This window comes from Quercus suber, unplaced genomic scaffold (genome assembly GCF_002906115.3).
Source record: "Quercus suber isolate HL8 unplaced genomic scaffold, Cork oak 2.0 scaffold_4, whole genome shotgun sequence".
NCBI lineage: Eukaryota > Viridiplantae > Streptophyta > Magnoliopsida > Fagales > Fagaceae > Quercus > Quercus suber.
In genome coordinates, this window is record NW_027069470.1 from 2,627,571 (window position 1) to 2,644,364 (window position 16,794).

The 16,794-nt window shown below is 33.7% G+C and overlaps 1 protein-coding gene across 1 annotated transcript; it reads left to right on the plus strand.

The window, feature by feature from the left end:
• The first annotated feature begins 12,523 nt into the window (after positions 1–12,523).
• LOC111999271 (uncharacterized) lies at positions 12,524–16,790 on the plus strand. The gene is made up of 5 exons (XM_065770332.1): positions 12,524–12,778; positions 13,142–14,500; positions 14,631–14,865; positions 16,610–16,692; positions 16,782–16,790. The coding sequence occupies exons 2-5, from the start codon at positions 13,199–13,201 to the stop codon at positions 16,788–16,790; spliced, it is 1,629 nt and encodes a 542-aa protein (XP_065626404.1). The 5' UTR covers positions 12,524–12,778; positions 13,142–13,198.
• Positions 16,791–16,794: the final 4 nt, after the last annotated feature.

Consider the following 16,794-nt stretch of genomic DNA (forward strand, 5'->3'; position numbering starts at 1 on the left):
AGAAAAAAGATATTAAGTATATCTATGTCACTATGTATGCTTACGAATATGTTGGGAAAGTATCACATTTTCCATATTAACATGTGTAAATCATAGAGTTAATAAATAAATAAATAAAAATTAAATTTGATATGAGATAAAAACTAACAAGAGATAAATATATATAGATGGGTTGGGCCAGCTGATTGGGTCTTTTTAAAAAATTCAACCCGTCTTGCTACTTTAAGAGTTGAACTTGCCCAACCCGACCACTTGGAAATAAGTATCATATCCATGAGGAGCGCAACAGGTTGGCCGCTTTCGGCAAATTGAGTAGGTTGTTGCACAAACCTAATTTGGATAATCATAGCTAAAAGAAAATCCAATTAAATTTTCAATAATTATGTGGCACACATCCCATATAATATTTAAATTTTTGTGCAAAGTGAGTTGTTACTTATTAGTGCAAAATTTGAAGAGTAAAAAAAAAAAAAAAAAAAAAAAAAAGATAAGGAAAGGTTTGTTTTTACTTTGACAAGCTATTGATATAATTGTTGGCAATGAGAATTTGGTAATTTTTTTAAAAAATAACAAAAATAGAATTTATATTTATGTTAGACTTAAGCTTCAGCTTAGGTTCTGTTTCCATCTAGACCGAATTTAAATTAACATAAACTAAACTCTAGCACAATAGGAAATTAATAACATTTGCTATCAATATTTTTTCTTACAATATTATTGTTATTATACAAATAGTGGTTGAACAAACTAAAATTGAGAATTTCATGGATAACAATTTTTTTTTTTTTTAATTTGTTTCAAATAAGCTTATATCTTTTCTTTTTCTTTTTTTATAAGTAGCCATTTAATATTTTCAAAATTACAAAATGATATAGTATATTATATTATAACAAACTTGGAAATTTTTTAATATACATTTAATTATGCTTATTTGTAAATTATCCATGATATACATGAGGTTATAAACTAATTTATTCTAAATAATTAACATATAAAAAGAAAACAGCATTTATGGTTCTCAGTTGTGTATTTTTATTTGTTTGATAAACTAGCTAAAGCAAGATTTTTATACAATTGGGTTGTAAGGGCACGTTTAGTACACTAAATAGGGATTAGAATATGAATGATATTTTTTATTACTAGGAATAAAATGTGTTTAATAAAATAACTAAACATATTCATAAGTTTGGTTATGAGTTTTAACATTAAAATAAAATTAAGATCTATTTTAGGAAATATATTACTTATACAATTATATTTCTTAGAAAATATATATATATATATATATATATATTTTTTTTAATTTGAGAGAGATGTGAGTTATTTTTTATGATTTTTTATTTCCATAATTGTTATGTGAATATGAAAAGTTTATTTATTTGAAAATATATTAATGTTACAAATTATGTTATTTACTAAGGAATAACTATTACAACTATTTTAGAGATGAATAGTTATCTCTCATTTTAAAAAATAACTATTAATAAGAAATAACTATTCATTGTAATAAAAACATAATCAAACTATTGAATAAATAAAATATAAGAATAATTATTACATTATAGTGTCTATTAAAGTTTACTAAACATGCTCTAAGAGCTTGTAAAACTACTTGTAGTTTAGTCTTTATTTAATTAGTTAGTTGTAAGTGACAGGTGTCATTTAGTCATTGTTCTGTGTTAATTGTTAGTTAGATGAGTTAGTAACATTTCCCGCTCTCTGTTAGTGTATATAAACACACAGTTTGTTGTAATCATTATTCAATGAAGCATTTTTCACAAATCTCAATTCTCTCTCTCTCTGTTATGGCCTTCATTACTAAAGCTTGAAGCTTTGTTACTGTAAACACAGAGATGCTTGAGTCTTCATATTTGCCGTTATGGTCGGAGAGAAAGGGAGGCATGGAGGCTGAGCCGGTGAAGGAAGCAGACCTGATGGAGTTGACAGTGGAGGAGGGGATGGATAGTGAGTCGCAGGCATGTAAGGAACAGGAATTGGGCAATGCAGCGTACACTAAGAATGATTTGGATACTGCAATTGCTCATTATACTAAGGTGGTGGAGTTGGACGATGGTCACATTTCGTGTCTTATGAATCGGGCCGTTGCTTATCTGGCAATGGAACAGGTATGACAAATCTGGTTACAAACTTTTCTTGACTAGACTGGTTTACTCTTGATTATGATTGTTTTCATGTTTTGTTACAATCGAAGTTTATATACTCATTGGTATTATTTTACTTGCAATTATGTTTGCGTTTGGTTACAATTTAGTTTATGTAGTTACTCGACTAGGTTTATGAATGTCTCAATAAAATATGAAATGTGTGTAATTTACACTCTGCTGCTCCTTCCTTAGCGTAAACAAGCTCAAAAATTAAAGATTGGTTGAGATATAAATATGGAGGGTCAAGGCTGCTCCAAAAGTTTCTTTTTTTGTGTGTACAGCGGCTTTGGGAAAAAATCTTGGTTGTGAGATCCTCATCAAAATGGGTTATTCAATAGCGAGTTGTTGTTATATGTGCCATTGTAGTGGGAGACTATGGAGAACCCTCTTGATTCATTGTAGTATGGCTTTTGAGTTGTGGAGTTTCACATCCGGGATGTTTGGGGTTCAGTGGGTATTTCTGGAGGAAGTTCTTGATTTATTATATGGGTGGTGGGGTAGGGGACCTAATTCAAATATCTGGAATCTTATTCCTTTATGTTTGACGTGGACTATATGGAGAGAAAGAAATTGGCGTACTTTTGAAGATGTGGAATGCACATCAACTCAATTGCCAGCATCCTTCAATAGTTCTTATAAGTGGTCTTTTGTATCAAGTCTCACAAATAATAACCTTGTTCAATGCTTTATAGAGTCGACTCATGTATAGATGTTTTTCTAATTGTAATTCTTTAGACTACTTCGTGTTTATTTTCACAAGATAGTTTTGTTTTACCTATAAAGAAAAAAGACTGAAAAAAATGGAAACGATTAGAATTTGCAATATGTTACTTCTACCATTGGTTCTTTAGCTTAATAAGTTAAGAGTTTGTGCGGATGTGGACATTGGGGCTTATTATATGATTCCATTAAGGTTTTGTGAATTATTTCTTTCATTGAATTTTGATTCATTGAAACAAAGGGGACCCTAATTTGGATATACTCAGGGACGGAGCTAGGATTTCGAATGAGGGGGTGAGATACACTCAAACCCAAATGCTTAAAAAAATTGTTATAGACTAAACCTTCATATTGTAGCTCTAGATTAACCCAAAGATAACCATGTTTTTTATCCAAGCAACTTATAAAACAATATGTGTGTGTGTGTGTGTGTGTGTGTTTTATCCCAAGCTTCTTTGGCGAACTTTATCAAACACTTAAATTGCAATTATTTTATGCTAATACTTTAGGATAAATTTCATAAATCATTTAAAACCCAGACAAATACCCACAAAAAGAATCAAAATTTAATGAAAATTTGAATAAAGAAAGTGTTCTTTTTGTGAAAGCATGAAAGTATTGAACAAAAATGGAGCATGAAAATTAAAAAACAAGCTTTATATATTACATATTTCCCTTTTTCTCATTGGGCCAAGGGGGGCTATTGCCCCCCTGGTCCAAGCATAGTTCCGTCCCTGGATGTATTGAATTTTTATTACTATTTATTTTATTCACTGGCAAAAACATGATGGAGGTTGTATACCAATAAATGAAGATTGTTTTATGCTCTAGTCTGAACTGCCTTTCCTATTCTGACCTAACCCTTGTATCATCGGACAAACTTAAATATTTGGGGCTAACTTCTATTTTTGTAACTAGATATTCAAAGTTTTTAATAACTATACATAAAATAAAAGAGGTTTTTTATTTTTTAATTTTGGAGGGGCCGTGGCCCCCCTAATCCTAGTAGAGCTAGAACGTGAGATTCTATATAGGTTTTCATGATTGGAAATTGAAGTCAATAAACTCACTTTTAGAACTTTTATACTCAAATAGCCCTAGCTAGGAAGGAGGGAGGAGATGGAGATTGAAAGGGACTGGTTGCTCTTATTATGATCTTTGTTTTAAAGGCTAAAATTTTCCTTTAGGTGAGCATTTGGTGTGTTAATGCCCTAATGGAATGTGATGTCGCGGAAGCTTGAAGAAAGTATACATGATACTCTCTTTGATGAACAGAAACTAAACTGTTAGTTTTTGGGTAGTAATCCTCAAATCTATGAAGGGGTTCTTAAATCTACAAGGTGATAAACTGGAATTCACCATAAAAAGAATTCGACATAAAGTTTGTATTTTATTAATAATAATCTAATTTGCCTTTGACGGCTACAAAATATATAAATACTAAGAAAGTAAAACCCTAGGACGATTAGGAAATGACTGAAATCCTAATTTGCACTAATTACGTGATTAGGTGACAAAATATTGAAATTTACTAAAAATGGCAAAATTGAGTTAAATAGAAAATCATAAACTACTAATTTTAAGGGTTGTCCCAAAACAAGTGGAACCTTATTCTAACTTTTGAGTAAAAAGTTATTAACGAAACAAAAATTACTATAAATGGCAAAATCACAATTTTCTCGGCCTAAATGGAGGAATCCGCAATTTCAGGGGGTACCTTGTGGCAAAGCGATGACTATTGCTCAGAATGCCATTTCGCTTAAGCCAGCCAAATTTCATGTGATTCCAACTCCGAGGCCCATGATTTCTACTAGTGCTTTTTTGCCTTGCACGATGATTTCAAGCGTGCGTGAGAGTCCAGAAAGGCCAAGGCAATATGTTCTACATCAGAATGTGTCGTTCTTTGTTTGGACAATAGTATTTTGGGGGAAGATTCTTACTTGTGATAATTTTATTAAGCAAGGTTTCTTATTAGTTGGTTGGTGTTGCATGTGTCAGTATAATGGGTAGACAATGGAACATTTTTTGATCCATTGTGGATTGGCATACACTTTGTGGAGTGTAGTCTTTAGAGCCGTTGGGATTCAATGGATGTTACCAAGGAGAGTAGATGATCTTTTGCTTAGGAGGAGAAATTGAATAGGGAAGTGCTTATGATTATGAGATATTTGAAACTATGTCTGTCATGGTTTAGTGGCAAGAACGAAATGGTTGTTGTTGTTGTTGTTGGATTTTTTTTTTTTTTTTTTTTGACAATATAGAAAGATCAACATCCCAGTTGGACTTTGATTGGGCTTGTGTGTGGATTTTCCTTGTAGAATTTCCTTATTAGATACTCATTTATTCACTTCACTTTTATGTATAAGTTTTTTTTTTTTTTTGGTGCTCATCATCATGAATATGAAATAACCTCTTTTTTTTAATAAAATATTATTACTTATCGAAAAAAGGAACCCTTCAAGATCTCATCAAGAACCCTAATTTGTTGAATTCCTAAAGATCCTAGATAAAAATTGGTATATGAGCCCATTCAAGCTTTTGTCCTACCCCAATACTGACTATATTGAACTGTCCAGTATTTGCATTTATATATTTTCAACCACACTTTGATCAAACTTCTAATTAATAATATTGTATTTTTTCAGTATGAGGAATGTATTAAAGATTGTGACAAGGCTGTTGAAAGGGGAAGACAGCTTAAATTAGACTCTAAGATGATAGCAATAGCTTTGACTAGGAAGGGTACTGTCCTAGCAAAGATGGCAAAACTCTCAAAGGACTATGAACTAGCTATTGAGGCTTTCCAGAAAGCTCTCTCAGAGCATCACAACCCAGACACATTGAAGAAGCTAAATGATGCTGAAAAAGCAAAGAGGGAACTAGAGCAGCAAGAATACTTTGATACAAAATTAGCTGATGAGGAACATGAGAAAGGTATTCCCTTTGAGAACACTTGGACATTTGTCTTATGCATGATGTTGCGGTTTGTTTCTCTTGATATATATCATTCCTACAAGTAGTTTCTTCCCATATATGTTGTGTCTTCTTGTCAACTCATTTCATTCCAATTTACTTTGTTTTTAGTTATATTCAATTGAATTTAATTGCAATCATTTATAATTCTTATCCACTATGCAAAGCTTTTGCAAATGTGGGGTTTAAGAGAGTTGGTTGGTAGACAGTCTTACTTCCAATTTTAGGAGAGATTGATTTATAGACTCGAACTTGAGACATATAGCTTGGGTGGAGTGAATATAGATTTTTCAAAAAAATTTTGATTTTTCAAAATTTTTTGATCTATCCCTATGTCCATATTGTGTATAGCTTGGGGGGAGGGAATATAGATTTTTCAAACATTTTTTTTTATCTATCCCTATGTCCATATTGTGTCATATCCGTTTCTTATATGGGGTAGTTGAGCTTCATAGTTGGAAAGTGCATGCATTGGCACTTTTTGGGAAATTAAGAATTTGTGGCATCAAATTTAATTTGTCTCAGATTGTTAGGCCACTATTCACTAACATAAGCTCATGTTTGGAGGTCCAGAAATGTCAATTCCGTTATTATTTTGAAAAGTTCTAAAATATGCCCCCAAGAAAGTCTCATGTTTGTGTGGAGAAATGAACCATAAAAGGCTTCTAAAATCCAGCTAGTGCTATCGAATTACATTAAACATTTTAGTCTAGAAAGTTGGTTCAGCAATTGTGATTCCGTCTAGAAAGTTGGTTCAGCAATTGTGATTCCGTAGTAGGTGTTTGATGGCTTGGGCAAATTTTCAACGGTTCAGGTTTTGTTTGTTTTGACATTGCATGTCTACCATTGAAAAATTTTTCAACTGGGATATTGTTTATTTTTTGGTGTTTAGTTGTTTCTGAAAGTGTTACAAAAAATAGTTTCCGACATTTGTCTTGTACAAAAAATCATAAATTTTTCTACATCATCACCTCTTCTAGAAAGCATCCATATCTTTGAATTCTCAAGCAAGTATCAATTACAACTCAAGCATCCACTTGGATGTCACAAATTTTGCACATAGAGATGGATATCACATAAAAATAAGAATAAATGTGAGATTTTGAGAGAGAGAGAGAGAGAGAGAGAGAGAGAGGGATCATGTGGGGTGGTGGTGACAATGGAATGGGTAGGATGATGGTTGTTCGCTGTGGGGGATGGAGGTGGGTCAATAAATTGGGAATGAAAAACAGTGAGAATAATTTTTAAAAATAGTGTTCATGGTGGGTAACTTTGGCTAAAACTGGAAGATTATCGGTCTACAGGCTCACGAGACCCATGTCTCATTGACATGTAGATCCTATCCCACAGGATCTACATGTCAGTGAGAGGGGAGCCCTTCTCAGGACATGTTAGTGAAACATGGGTCTTGTGAGCCCTTCTCAAGATATACTTTCTGCATTGGGGGGTATGTGGGATGGTTTCTTTGGTGGTTTGGTGTGGTTGGCTAGGGGGAGGGGTTGGCTACTTTCCTCGGGGTTGAGGGTGTTTGCTTCCTTAAAAATATTTTGTGTGTGGGGAACATTTTTCGCCTCTCTTAACCATGTTTTCCTAGTCAACCGAAAATATTTTCAATTCAACTAGGATTTTACACCACACAGATATGTGAACACAAAACATTTTAACACAAAACGTTTTGCAGTTTTGGCTATATACAAGGCCTCACGACTAATTCCTTGGTGGGCAAAAAATACAACATTTATATTATGTCTTTTGATAAACAATGGCGATTACTTTTCTAGGAAATACAAACTTTCTTTACACACAAAAGAAAACTCAAATAGGTAACCACGTCAAAATAAATTTTGAGGCAATTTCCAACATTGGTTTACCAGAGTGTTAATATGGTTCTTTAAAAAATTACTAATGAATTTTTTTTTTTTTTTTGGCCATAACACAATGTAGTTTTTTTTTTTTTTTGGGGGGGGGGGGGGGGGGGGGTGTTATTTTCAATAGGTCTGCCTACTGGGTTGAATCCACCATCTCTTTTATCTTTTAAAATGGACAGATAACTTAGTAAATTAATTGAGAGATACTTCTTGAATCTAACATGTACTTATTCAATGTATATATTTTCAATCTATTCTTTTTTTTTTTTTGGGGGGGGGAGAGGAAGTCATGTTTGCACAGGAAAATATAAATTTACTTAAAACCTTTTTTTTTTCTTTTTCAGAAGAAAAAAGTGAAAAACAAATCATGTCAGAGCCTCATGGTATGGTGTTTGATGTCGAAGCAGTTAAGATGACTGATTCAGGTGAACAAAACAGACCTGAAATTGAAGAAATTGGGAATGTCGCTTCACATACAAGACAACCAGAGGTTATACAGGTTGAGGAAATGCAACGGCAAGCATTAAGTACTTTGAAACCTCAAGGAGTTGTGTTTGATGATGAAGCAGTTAAGATCCTTAAACCTAGTGGGCAGATGGAATTTCAGATTGAAGACAATGATATGGAACCTGAAGCAAGTGAGCAACATGGATTATTTATCACGCAGGGTGGTTTAGTGTTTACAAAGCCAACAAAGGATGAGGATTGGAAGCACGCCAAAGAGATTTACTTGATGGACAATGAGTTGTCTGTTTTGCCTGAAAATCCAAGGTGCCTCAATCTATCAGCTTTGTTCCTTCCTAGAAACTACAAATTGAGAGTGATTCCTCCATCATTTTTTGATTACATGCCAACCCTTCAAATCCTAAACTTATCCAGGACCGGTATCAAGTCTTTGCCTGATTCCCTTTTCCAATTGGTAAGCCTCGAAAGACTTTTTCTAAATGATTGCCATCGTCTTATGATGTTGTCTCCAAAAGTTGGAGATCTTGAGAAGCTTGAGGTTCTTGATCTTGAAGGGGCAAAGATTATGAATTTGCCTAAGGAGATTAAGAAATTAACTAATCTGATATGCTTGGAAGTTTCATTTTATGGATATACGGGTAATGGTAGGAGTTCTATGCAATCAAATGCAGTGGTTCCTTGTGGGGTAATTTGTTCATTGTCTCAGTTGGAGGAGTTGAATATTGATGTGAATCCAGATGATGAGCTGTAGGATACACGTGTGGAAGATATTGTTAATGAAGTATGTAACTTAAAGAGGTTGGAAACTTTCAAATTCTATTTTCCAAGGGTGGAACTTTTGAGGCACATTCAGTGGAATAGCCTATCGCTATCTCATTTCAGATTTACTGTTGGACACCATGTCAAGCGCATTATGTCTCGAGTCCCTCTTGATGTTGACTTTGATCTGGAACGATGGGAGAGATGCTTGAAATATATAAATGGTGGGTGTCCCTAGAGATACTAGGAATGTACTCCAACATGCAACTGCATTTTTCTTGGACAGGCATGCAACTGTTAAGAAGCTGTCTGATTTTGGGACTAGAAATATGATGCAAATAAAATGTTGTGTTGTTGGGGAATGTAATGAGGTTCAAATGATTATAGATACAGCAGATGCTTATGGAGAAGATGGTATCAGTGAAATAGTATCTGAATCACATGATGCTGAAAGAATTTTCCTTGGATCACTTGAATACCTGTATATATATTATATGAAGAGTTTAAGGAGCATATGGGAGGGGCCAGTACCGCAAAATTCTTTATATCTTCTCAAGTCCTTGACATTGCGCACATGTCCCGAGTTGACCACTATTTTCACACAAGAGTTGCTTGATAACTTATGCAGCTTAGAAGAGCTTAAAGTTGAAGACTGCCCCTCCATCAAAAGCATAGTAAGCTGCAAAATCCCTGCTGAGCATAGAACCTCTTATTTTCTCCCAAATTTGAAGAAGATTTCACTTCAGTACATGCTTGGATTAGTTAGCATCTCTAGTGGTTTACACACTGCTCCGAAGTTAGAATGGCTGAGTTTTTATAATTGCCCAAGTCTTTCAAATCCATTAATCAATGAAGTATCTAGTCATGATTTGAAGAAGATAAAGGGTGAGAGGAGTTGGTGGGAAGCATTGGAGTGGAGCAACGGTCGGCCAGATTATTTGGATGAAATTTTTGTCCCAATTGACATATGGGATTGCTGAGCACCTGAGGGTGTATAATTGTAAGCTGAGGCATCCTTGGATCACTTTGTGTTTGCTATATTTATACTCATGTTGCTGCAGTTGAAGATATTTACAAGAAAGAAAATGACACAAACAATGTATGAACTGATGTATATTCACTGTATATTGTATATTTATACTCTAGTTTCTGTATATAGATCTCTAGAGTTGGCATCTTACATAGGTAAGAATCCTTGATTTGGGCTAAAATCAAGGATAAATACATATGGCAAATTATATATACTAATAGTAATAGCTGCTATGGCGGTGAGACCCTTCTTATTTGAATATATAGCCCCTCTAGCTCGATGATCTTTCTCATGCTATTTGTGAAAAAAAAGATGTACTTGTGTGTATTTAGGTTTCTGACCCTCCAATCAGAGAATGCTAATGAAATCAAAATTCATGAACATCCGGGAAATTCTTTCCTGGAATCCTACAAAGTACATATAGACATATAGTAAAGCTCTAGACTAATGTAGTCCATTATAGTATTGGCTTTCAACTCTTTAAATTTGTTTATTTATTTTTGGGATATATGAATATCTAATAAACCTTCTAGCGGCATTATCTATTCTCTTCTAACAATAGAACCAGTATTCAAATTTCTTCTAAAAAAAAAAAAACAGCGTTCAAATTCCCCCTTGTTATAACTATAGAAATATTAAAAAAGAATTCTAAGACTAATCATGTTTATAAACAAAAGTCTTGTATCACTATCCTTATAGCGGAGGATGAAAATCCTGGATGGTTGAGACTTGAGAGCATTATAGTTGGCGTTGGTAGAAAAAAAACTGAATTGGAAGGTTTTTGAGGTGTCAGCTTCCTCCGGTGCCAATCAACACTTAGACCTAGTGATAGCCCATCAGCTTCCTTTTTTAAGCTTCAATTGGCAATCAATTCTCTGTTTTCTTTTTTAAATGTTTTTCCACTTAATTAATCATGGTTAGATATTACCACCACGCACCTTTGGTGTGATGGTCATTCCATAAGCATAAATACTAGTGAGATGTGAGACGCAAGAGTCAAGATTCAAGTCTTTAAGAAGGAGTTTCGCACATATACATTTAAATAATAATTTAAAGTAGAATTCTATCTCAAATGAAAAAAGAAAAAAGAAAAAAAATAGTCAAACATTATGGAGCCTCAATTATTGTTAAATTAATTCAAATTAAGAATTAATTTAGATAAAAACTAAGGGTTTATTAATGAATGATGAGAGGATTAATTATGTGTGTGCATGCTTACCATTAGTGTTAGCCTAGAACCATGACACATCATTGATTTTAAATTGATCATAAATGGAACTAATCAAAATCAATTATTCATAATCGCATGTGATTATGCTCAATAATGTGGGTGCACCTTTATTGTTGAAACTTGAATTTTCAATTATTATAATCCGATGGTCCAGTTGAAGCCCATGATGAGTAGTTTTGATTGTTATGATATCGAGATATGTTTTATGACAAGTGATTGAGGATGCAACAATTAGAATTAAGATGTTACTTTAGGGGTGTAAAATTACCCTTTTGCCCTCTGGGTGAGGTTAAATATAGGTTGTAAATTGGTGTGTTTACATGATTTCAGTGGCTAAGATTGAGAGTTATAAAATTAATTTTCAATTTCAACCCTTAAATCAAAAAAGTTATAAAGGTAAAAATTTTAAAAAGAAAAAAAAATCCTCTTGTCCAAAATGTTTAGATTGAAATTTAATATTTTAACTTTCAATCTCAACCATTGAGAGGTATTGCAAGGTTAGTGGTGGCGATTCATATTAGCTAGTCGTGTTTGTTTTGTGTCGATGTAAGGGCAATATAACACATAGCTCAACCTAACTTAACCCATTTCATAATTGCGTTCAAATCCCTCAACCTTAACACAACTTGTTCCCCCTCAAAAAAATAAAAATAAAAATAAAAAAACACAACTCATTTATCAAGTAGATTGACTAGACAACTTATTTAATAGATAATTTTAAAAAATAAAGTGAAAAGAAAGTTTAAAGTTTTTTTTTCCTTTCTTTCTTTGTTACAAGTAAAAAGGTTAAGGATTTTTAAATTTCAATGAATAATTTATCAATATAAACATTTATTTTTTATTTATTTACTCAAGTATATCTAGAATTTAAATTTATATTAGATAGAAAGCACATTAATTTATATAGAATTGCATCATTTTGAGTTAATTACAAGTTAAGCAGACCAACACAAATTGACTCATGTATAATCATATTAAAACATGTTAAACCAGCCAAAAGTCTTGTAACTAAATTGGTACCTCATCATGCAAGTGCGTCATAAGTTTTTTAATTCTCTTATCTCCTCCCAAAACTTATATAAAACAAGTCATGAAAGTTGAAAGAGTTTTTTTACTCCCACAAATAAACTCATAATTTTTCTCACAACTTTTCTTTTTTTTTTTTTTGTGAGAGTTTTTTTACTCCCACAAATAAACTCACTATTTTTCTCACAACTTTTCTATGTGAGAGGTTGTGATTAGTGTAGTCACCATCACATAGATTTCCAATTTTTTCTTTACTAAATATAGTCCGCTAGACAGAGAGTTGTACTTTTTTTTTATGAAGTTGAAAAGGTAGAGGCTTTCTTCCTCTTTGGCCGAACTCATTTACTCTCCTTCCCTCGTACCTTGTGCTTCGTTTTCGTTTCCCACTCACTCTCAAGAAGTCTCTCTGACTCTCTCTCTTTCTCTCTTTCTCAGTCACATTTCACTGATTTCAAAAAGCGCTTCATTTTCACCCTTTTGGTTTTCATTTTTCTCAACCAGGGCTTACATTTTCGCTCTCGGAATCGTCACCTGCATTCAGGTACGCAATTCCACCCCCTTCTTCTTCTTCTTCTCTCTCCGTTTGTTTCCCGCGAAAATGTGACTGAAAGTTAAAGATTTTGTCTTTTGCTTCCTAGTCTATCAAAAATTTTAAGCTTTGTAAAGGTCTGATATTTTACAAAAGTGGATATTTTTTTCCTGTGCTTTCTCGGCAACCAAACAAAACTTAAGGCTTTAGCTGACACTAATGGAGTCAGTTAAGCATAATGCATGTTCTAATTTTCGTTCACTTTTCAATTTTTTTTTTTTTTTTTTTTTTTTTTTTTTGTTTTCATAAAAATCATTTGTATTTTACTGACTCCATGAAAAAAATTATAATTTTTTATTGTTTGGTTAGTTTCAGTTACTGAGAAAATGGAGGGAAAATATCAAGGCTAGGGTTTTGTAATTGTGGGCTAGAATGGGGAATGTGAGAGTTAAAGGGGAAGATGGTGATGACGAGTGTGATGTGAGGTTACTGAGGCGGTTGAAGAGAAGGTGCATTGCCAATGGTAGTTTCAATGCCAAAGTTTGTGATAACTCTGCAAAGAAAACTAGAAACAATAGTGTTAAATTGGAAGCCACGCCTCTGTATGATAAGGATTATGTAGACTATGTCAATTATCTTCTCGAGAATGACTATGATAGTGATAATGGTACTGATTTCAATGGTAAGTCTGTGCTTGATGGACATGACAAGGTTATAATTTTGGAGAATGATGACCAAGATGCAGGTTTTTGGCATAATATGTGCTTGGATGATAATGATCTTGATGGTGATAATGATACTGGTGTTAATGCTAAGTATGTGCTTGATGGACATGACAATGTCAAAATTTCGGAGGACAATGTCAAAATTTTGGAGAACAATGACCAAGAAGCAGATTTTCGGCATAAGATGTGTTTGGATGATAATGATGATGTTTGGGATCCTCAGTATAAGATGTTCATGGAAAATTTGAGACATGATGGAAAATCCTATGTACTAGTTGTTGTAAACAATGAAATTCTGGTGGTTGTAAGGTATGAAAGAGAAGAGGGGTTGTGTGATGGGCTCAAGTTGGACACTCATGAAACTTTGAAGAGCTGCCCCAGGGGAGTGAATACCAAAACTGCTAGATCTTTGAAGAAAGAGAAGTTTGGGAGCCTGAATAATTTAAATAATGTTTTGAATGTTGAGAGGAGTGGCATGGCTGAAACTGGGAGAACTTTGAATGATGCTTCAAGGAGTGAAAAGACAGAGAGCCCAAAAGTTTTCTTTGGTGTTTCAAGTCTTGAAAAGACTGAGAAGCAAATAACTAAGATGAATTTTCTGAGGAGAGAAAGCATGGAAACTCTGGAAACTTTAAGTGGTGTTACAAGAAAGAAAAGTAAGAATTTGATGATGGATGTAAATGAGGAAAATGAAGATCCCTTTTCTGGTGGAACAAATGGACATTTGAGCAAACGGTCTGGTATGGCCAATGCAAAAGTTCTTCATCCAGCTAAGCATGACTGCAACCATAGAGTGGAATCTGATATGATAGATGAATGCTACAAAAGATTTCTGAATTGTCTTGAGAGTAACGGTGGAAATCTCATATTTAAACCTGAACATGGAAAACCAGTGACATATGAGGGGGATGTAGAGAGTTCAGATGATTTGGAAATATATGCAACAGACAAAGATCCATTCAGTGATAGAATTTGCAGCCCTTTTGTAGCTTCAAGATCGGATGCAATTGTATGTGTATCTCTATTTCTTCCTGCTACCCCTTTGGCCTGTTTTCTTTATATCAAGAATGGTCTTACTGATATTGTATGCTTCCTAGTTATGAAATTTATTCTGTTTTGTTTGTGTGCACTGTTCAAAGGTAAATGTTGATATAGACAGGACACGCAATGGAAGTCCTGGTAGTGGTAGACATTCTCAGTTTAGGAAAAACCTTATGGAAATTCTTAGAAGGCCTTACAATGAAATGGAGTACAAAAAACTTATGCATGAAGTATCTTACAGAAGGCCAAAGAAAAGAGACAGAGAATTGCGTAGTGGGACAAAATCATATTCAACAAAGTCTTGCGGTAAATCATATCTTGATCAGTACAGTGGTAAGTTCATTCTGACATATGCCATGTTTTCATATATTTTGAATGTTATATTTATGATAGATGAGTCTCATGTCAAGAACAATTCCTAGTTTACAACTATAGTATGAACTTGTGATTTTTTGCATTGCCTGAAATAGAAAGCTTATCCTGAAACACAAGCAAACAAACTTTCAAGATCATTACATTGTATATAGACCAGTTTTGTCTGTGTTATGAGCTGTCATTTGGTGGAGTATATTTTTATCTGGCTAGCCCACTACTAAGGTTGTTGGACTATTAGCATCTTCATGCCATGAGAGGATAGGCTTGCCTTCCTTCCATTTTTACTGCTTTGATGCCTGGATGTTAGTTTTATGTAATGGGCAGTTTGTCATCTTTGTAGTATGGGCATTGTCTCACTTAATAATGTAACATATTTATCTCTGGTCAGTCCACTTTAAAGGTTATTTGACCATTCAAATATAACAGGTGTAATTGATACCCCTTAATATTTCCCAAACATTATAAGCAACTCAAATATATCCAGGATTCTTTTTATTTGCTAGTGCTAGATGATTCTTGAATCAATTTTCCTCCCTATGCTTGACAGCTTCTATTTTGACCAGAGTATGTATATTATTATTAGGTTTTTTTTTTTTTGGATAAGTAACTAGAAAACTTTTATTAAAATAATAAGCCACCCAAGTACACTGGGAATGTACTACAGGGGCAAATTCAAGAGCCCAAATTACAATAATCAATTAAAACAAGAAGGGAAATACAAGAAAAAAGGGGCAAAGCTAGACTCCACTCAAGGAGACTAAGGAAGAAAAGAGACTTAATACCAAGAATAGACTATTCACAATCCTCAAAGCATCTAGCATTCTATTCCCGCCAAATACACCAACATAGACAAAGGGGCAAAAACCTCCAGAAGGCGAAATTTTGGTGTTGACTGAACCTACCCGGCCAGCAATCGAACATCTCAATGACTCTATGCCACATAACCCAGTGAATACTAAACAAACCAAAAACCATTGACCTATAGTTCAGATGCTATAGGGCAGCAAAGAAGTAAATAATCCACAGATTTCCCACACCTTTTGCACATATAACACCAAAACACCAATCAATTACTAAAATTCGTCTCTTCCAAAGGTTTGCTGTGAGGATCCCATCTAAGGAAGCAGACCAAGAAAAGAAAGCTACACTTAGAATATGCATAATTATAAGCTTGACTTGTTGATGGTAATGCATTTCAGAATATCAATCATGATGATGGTGGTAATCATTATTACAACAGCCAAATTGATTTTTCATTTTGTGGGGCCTGGATTTTTTTTTTTTTGATTGATAAAATACACGCACCCAATGGGTCTTGAACCCCTAACTTCATCCTCCATCTACTTATAAGGGGAGAAGGTACCAGCTGAGCTAGAGCTCATTGACGGCCTGGATTGGCGTTATAAGGAAAAAGATCTTACCCCTGTAGCTCTGAGAAGCAGATGAATCTAATTTAAAACTCAGGAATTTACTTCATTAGTGTTTGTGTGCTGGTTCTTGGCCTTGTTTATGTGAGGACATTTCCTTTGTGCTTAATCTTATTTATTACACTTTTATATACTTAAAACTGCAATTTAAGTATTGGTGAAGCATAGCTCTTCTTGGGTTTAAGGATTTGTAGACTTGATTTTCATATACATTGACTTCTGTATTCTTACTGATTGTAATGTAAATTTTAGAGATTTGTCTTATAATGTTGCAGGCTTTAAAAGAAAGATCAAATCAGTCCAATCTGATCGCCATAGAGTTTTGAATCTTGTACGTGGATTTTTCTTTTGGTTGCAGGTGAGTACCTTCTTTCATGGGCAGAGGACATTTCCTTTGTGCTTAATCTTATTTATTACACTTTTATATACTTAAAACTGCAATTTAAGTATTGGTGAAGCA

Bases quoted from the DNA above. Each gene is read 5' to 3' on its own strand.
- LOC111999271 (XM_065770332.1), top strand. From the start codon at position 13,199: ATGGGGAATGTGAGAGTTAAAGGGGAAGATGGTGATGACGAGTGTGAT. The intron at 14,501-14,630 runs GTATGTGTATCT...CACTGTTCAAAG, and splicing joins CTTCAAGATCGGATGCAATT to GTAAATGTTGATATAGACAG. The intron at 14,866-16,609 runs GTAAGTTCATTC...ATAATGTTGCAG, and splicing joins ATATCTTGATCAGTACAGTG to GCTTTAAAAGAAAGATCAAA.